Source organism: Cetorhinus maximus, unplaced genomic scaffold, assembly GCF_964194155.1.
Source record: "Cetorhinus maximus unplaced genomic scaffold, sCetMax3.hap1.1 HAP1_SCAFFOLD_140, whole genome shotgun sequence".
Taxonomy (NCBI): Eukaryota; Metazoa; Chordata; class Chondrichthyes; order Lamniformes; family Cetorhinidae; genus Cetorhinus; species Cetorhinus maximus.
Window position 1 is genome coordinate 108,145 of NW_027596136.1, and position 6,000 is coordinate 114,144.

A 6,000-nucleotide genomic window follows, 5' to 3' on the forward strand; every position below is an offset into this window, starting at 1 on the left:
AGTTCCATTAAAGAGCCAGCCCTAGTGCTGGATGTTTCCTGGCCCTCACATTTGTTCTTTGAGGTTAAGTTGTGTTTCTGTGTTTATAAACGTGCGGAGCCATTGACTCATTCACCCAGTAACATTGTGCATCTTTCCATCTTCAGCCCCCCAGGTGGATCAGACCGATTTACAAGAATCCTCAAGCACATTCTGACCCAGCGAAGGTGAGGAAAAACATTTTCAGCCTCCCCCTCCCCCAACCTGGTGAAGATACTAACTGTTGTTGGAGCTCCGTAACCCCCTGCCCTCCATTACCCGACCCAAATACCCAGAAAGTATAGGCTCCTCCTGTTCCGACCCTCCCACATCTGTCACGGGTCACATGCTATTAGGAGAATGGGAATCATGTGGATCAGAACATTGTATCCCTTCCGCTGTCAGCCTGGCTAATAATACAGGACAAGGGCACTGTTAGCCTGAGTAAGGATATAACCTCAAGCACTAATGCGATAACCTTTGTCCTCTTTCACGCTACCCCCTCGTGAGTTTTTCTGAGATTTTGGAAGGGTTGATTGAACTTCCACTAGAATGGCACAGAAGCTAATGGTAGTGCTGCAAATTTTACCTTTCCAGAGAATTGCTAATTCCATGCAGGGATATGGGAATGCCATCAGCTCCGAGTTCCCCTCCGAGTCACCTATACAACTTCCCGACTTGGGCATGTTTCAGTCTTTCCTCCGTTGACACTGGATCAAAATCCTGCAGCTCCTGACCTAACAGCAAAGTGGGATAAGTTCACCACACATACTGCAGTGGTTCAAAAAGAAGGCGGCTCTCTGCCATCCTCACAAGGGGCAACTAGGGGGTGGGCAATAAATACCAACCACGCCCATATCTCGAGAATGAATTTTTAAAAAAAGGTAGTGTCCTCGGCCCAACTATCTTCAGCTGCTTCATCAATGACCTTCCTTCCATCGTAAGGTCCGAAGTGGGGATGTTTGCTGATGATTGCACAATGTTCAGCACTATTCGCGACTCCTCAGATACTGAAGAAGTCCATGTCCAAATGCAGCAACACCTGGACAATATTCAGATTTGGGCTGATAAGTAGAAAGTAACATTCACGCCATACAAGTGCCATTGACCATCTCCAACAAGAGAGAATCCTACCATCGCCCCCTGATGTTTAATGGCATTACCATCACTGAATCCCCCACTATCAACATCCTGGGGGTTACCATTGACCAAAAACTGAACTGAACTAGCTATATAAATATTGTGGCTACAAGAGTAGGTCAGAGGCTATGAATCCTGTGACAAGTAACTCACCTCCTGACTCCCCAAAGCCTGTCCGCCATCTACAAGGCACAAGTCTGGAGAGTGTTGGAATACTCCCCACTTGCCTGGATGAGTGCAGCTCCAACAACACTCAAGAAGCTGGACACCATCCAGGACAAAGCAGCCCCGCTTGATTGGCACCCCATCCACAAACATTCACTCCCTCCACCACCGACGCACAGTAGCAGCAGTGTGTGTACCATCTACAAGATGCACTGCAGGAATTCACCAAGGCTCCTTCGATAGCACCTTCCAAAACCACGACCACTATCATCTAGAAGGACAAGGGCAGCAGATAGATGGGAACACCACCATCTGGAGGTTCCCCCCCAAGTCACTCACCATCCTGATATCGCCGTTCCTTCACTGTCGCTTGGTCAAAATCCTGGAACTCCCTCCCTAACAGCACTATTGGTGTACCTACACAACATGGACTGCAGCGGCTCAAGAAGGCAGCTCACCACCACCTTCTCAAGGGGCAATTAGGGCTGGGTAATAAATGCTGGCCCAGCCAGCGACGCCCACCACCTGTGAATGAATTTTTAAGAAATGAAATAAAAAGAAAGACTGAGGATTTTACATATTATCTTCTAGCCTGAGCGCCTCACTGATGAACAAGGGATTGTATTTGCCTACTAGCCCAGGGGAAGGATGTGGTGGAGGCTTGAATTTATGTTTATTGAAGGATGCTGGATGTTTGGCTAATGACTTTTTCTTCTCTCCCACTCCCTGCCCCCCTTCCTCAGTTACTATCCTCTCTACCCACCTGCAGAGGAGATGAACATAGACTATGAGTGTTTCCAGCTGTATGCACAGATCCCTGTAACTCCTGATGTTTTAATTGTACCCTCTGAGCTGCGCTATTTCATTAAGGTGAGTAAAATCTGTCAGAGTAACCTGTAACTATTGGCATGTGACTGTTCTCAATCCGCTAATGACTGCGCGTGTCTTCGGTGCAGTTTGATCTTTATACTGCAGCAAAAATAAAAGCAGGAGGGAGATGCAATTAACTAGACACTGACCTTTTACCTCTGTTCAAAGCCACCCTGATATTCTGCTGACCGGCTTTGTGTGACATGGCTTTAGTTAGTTTTAGCAAGTTCCCAGCAGACAAGGATACACAGCATGTGAGCGCCTTTAATTAAGCAATCCCACACCGAGAGACAATTTACCGGTGGCTTGAAGGGTGTTGCACGTGTTCAATAGGAACCATTGAGGTTCCGATAAAAGAAAGGGAAGTTTTAATCGGTTTGGAAGCCCCTCAGTATATTTGATCTCATCGTGCCAGCTGAGTTTACAACCAATTAAAACAGCTATCTGCTTAACTTCGGTAGTTACAATTACCTGGCTGTGACTGTTCAGAGCAGAAGGGTTAAAGACACAGACCAGCTTGGCAATGCAGCATTGGACCTTAGTGCCATGGGCGACCTGCCCATATCTTAGAGTCTTATAAAACAAAGAAACATTTATATTTCTACAGTGCCTTTCACTGCCTCAGAGTATCCCAAAGGACTTTACAATAAATGAGGTACTTTCTGGCTGTGCAGTCACTATTGTAATGTTGAAGACTCAGTCGTCAATTTGTATGCAAAGGTCACAAGGGAGAAGCCCCTGCTCTTTTTCAAAAAGTGGCTGTAGGACCTATTTTGCCCATCTGAGAGGGCAGACAAGACCTCTGGGTTAACGTTTCATCTGATAGACAGTCCCTGCGGCAGCGCGGTGCTCCCTCGGCGCCGACCCTGCGGCGCTTCCTCGGCGTCAACCCTGCGGCAGCGCGGTGCTCCCTCGGTGCCGACCCTGCGGCGCTTCCTCGGTGCCAACCCTGTGGCAGCGCGGTGCTCCCTCGGCGCCGACCCTGTGGCGCTTCCTCGGTGCCAACCCTGCGGCAGCGTGGTGCTCCCTCGGTGCCGACCCTGCGGCAGTGCCGCGCTCCCTTGGTGCCGATCCTGCGGCAGTGCTACGCTCCCGCAGCACTGACCCTGCGGCAGAGCCGCGCTCCCTCGGCGCTGACCCTGCGGCAGCGCAGCACTCCCTCAGCACCAACCCTGCGACAGCACCGCGCTCCCTCAGCGCCAACCCTGCGACAGCACCGCGGTCCCTCAGCGCCAACCCTGCGGCAGCGCTGTGCTCCCTCAGTACTGCACTGGCCATGTCGGCCTAGATTATGTGGCATGAGTCTCTGGAGAGGGTCCTGAACCCATGATTTTCTGATTCAGGGACAAGAGTGCCACCCGCTACACTGAACCTTGGCTGTGGATGTTTACCACTGACTGTGCCAACCCTACCCCATGGTGAACTCATAACCACTCCCATGTCAGGCTTTACTCCCGATCCCTGTTTTTGTAAACTTGTACGTCAATTTGAGTACAGCCGTTGTTTTAGTTGACATGGAAACTGGTATCTTTTGCCTTGTTTCCATACATGTAAACGTGTTTGAATATTAACAGCTGTCAGTGTAGGGGACAGTCTCAAAGGTACAGTGGCGGTGTGGGTCAGATCATCCTTGGAAGAGGCTTCACCTCTGTTCCAACCATCATCGCCTTGTTTTGCAGGAGGGCTTGTTTTGTGTTTTACCCTAGCTTGGGCGTCAGGAAGAAATGAAGGGAATACTCTCCGTGGGAAACATTAATACGCTGGGCTGGAGGGAGATGCTAACTGAGAATGCAGTGTGTTAATCTCTGGTGGTCACCTTGTGCTTTATCCCAACATCAGGATGTCCTGGGTTGCATCTGCATCAACCCTGGGAGGTTAACCAAAGGTCAGGTTGGTGGGACCTACGGACGCCTGCTTATACAGAAATGGAATAGCGAGGAGGCACATCGACAGACTCCCTGCATGGCTGCACAAGTGGTGAAAATCTGATCCTCCCAAGGCACGTGGACTCTGGCATCCTATGGCCCTGAATGTGGGCGACCCAGGGTGCGTACGGACAGTCAGGCATGCCTTACTGAGAGGCAGCTTACTCGGCTGGGAATTGCTGTTGAGATTCCTCTCTGTGCCCTTCTGGCAACACACAGCAAATTCATTTGAGATCAAACAGGTACTTCAGTTGCCTGTTGCAAAGTACTTGTTCAAACAAGACGACATCAGCCCTACACAGTTTTTTTTTCTCTCTCTCTCACTTTTTGTTCCTCCTGTTCTTAATGTGGAGCACTAGGGTTTAATTATGTAAATAAAATGATTTGATTGTTCCCATTTCTCTACTTCTGGTTCCAGGAGAGCTTAAGTTTTAATTTAGTGAGTCAAGTGGTGAGCTCATGTCTCTTGCGAGGAACACCTTGCTGTCGGTTCGCAAGGAGTGTAAGAGAAAATAGCTGCTCTCAACAGGTACCTCCTGTCATCTGGAGTGGCATCCATGTTGAGGCGAGAGAAATCTAACCAACAGCTGCAACTTGCATTTACGCAGTACCTTTAACATTGTAATCAGACAAAATTTGACACCGAGACACAAGTTCTGGGATGTAATTTCTAATTACTGCTGTAGGAAGTCACCTGATAGCCCCTGTGAACAAATAAACATAAACAGAAGCACAGACTGATGGCTCATCGCCATGTCCCAGAATTATAAGACAGAATCATGCTGGTAATCCCCTCTGCTCCGCTAACCTCAGCTTCTGAGTAGGAGGGCCACCCTGACCAGGAGAGAGGGTGGGAGCAATGCCCTGAGTTGCTATTAGATCAAGCAATTGATGGCAAATTAACAAATAAACATTGGCAAATTAACCAGCTCTCTGGTCTGTAGAAGGTGTAAGGCACCAAGATGCTTTTGAATGCATCACTGGTGTGTAAGGATGCATCAATTAAATCCCATTAATGGTCCGGCACTAGATTCACAAAGCATTCCTATTAGAAGTTAGATTTATCTACAGTCTTATCCCATCTGCAGGACATCCCAAAGTACATGGATTACTTTGAAGTAAGTTACTATCATACAGGGAAATAGAGTAACAATCTGAACATGAGAAATAATTAGTCAGTGAATTTGTGGTGGTGTTGGTTAAGGGCATCAGGAGAATTCTGTACTCTTCCAATAGCGCTGTTGGATTTTTATCATCCACCTGAGTAAGTAGAAGGATCTTCTGTGTAGATTTATCTGTAAACTGGCATATTCGACTGTGCAACCCTCCCTGCTGCGCTGTTCCAACAGCAGCGTTCTCTGCCAAGCCAACATGCCCAGTGTCGAGTGCTAATCACTGAAAATCAGCTCCGCTATACAGAACATGTCATTCGTATGCCAGAGAGTGCTACCCATTGAGCCAAGCTGAGGTTTAATGAGATGCAGCATTTGTAAGTTTGTCACAATTCAGTTCGCCCACATTAAACTCCTGAGGATACTGATGTGCAGGAGCATAGTTCCACAGCTGATTGCTCCCTTCTGGTCCTTTTGTACTGCCCTCTTCTGATGACCTCAGACATGCTGTTTCTGGAGCAACAATCAAGCGGGGGCTCTGACCAGCTCCCCCATCCCTGGTCTGAGTCCATCTCACTTCACAGCTGGAGTTCAATCGAGGGTGAAGGTGGACTTTAAGGCTCGATTGTGCATTTCCTGTCAGCCCCGTGGGACAGTCTAGTGAAGACTCTGTATAGGCCATGACAAAGTGGAGCAGGCACAGTAGTCCTTATAACTGTTTCACAACAAAGAGGGAAAACAGACTGTAAGTATTATATAGGGCGACAAGG

General features: G+C 48.4%; 1 protein-coding gene across 2 annotated transcripts in view; it reads left to right on the forward strand.

Annotated features, from left to right (window-relative positions):
- The window catches only part of pola2 (polymerase (DNA directed), alpha 2), a 40,222-nt gene extending 35,711 nt beyond the window's left edge, over positions 1–4,511 (forward strand). Inside the window, exons 16-18 of one of the 2 annotated variants that reach the window (XM_078534935.1) lie at positions 147–206; positions 2,067–2,193; positions 4,033–4,511. In XM_078534935.1, the coding sequence (XP_078391061.1) occupies positions 147–206; positions 2,067–2,193; positions 4,033–4,182 (337 nt within the window). In that variant the 3' untranslated portion in view covers positions 4,183–4,511. The remainder of the gene's footprint in view (positions 1–146; positions 207–2,066; positions 2,194–4,032) is intronic. The other variant, XM_078534936.1, reaches the window with a different exon arrangement.
- The last annotated feature ends 1,489 nt before the right edge of the window (positions 4,512–6,000 follow it).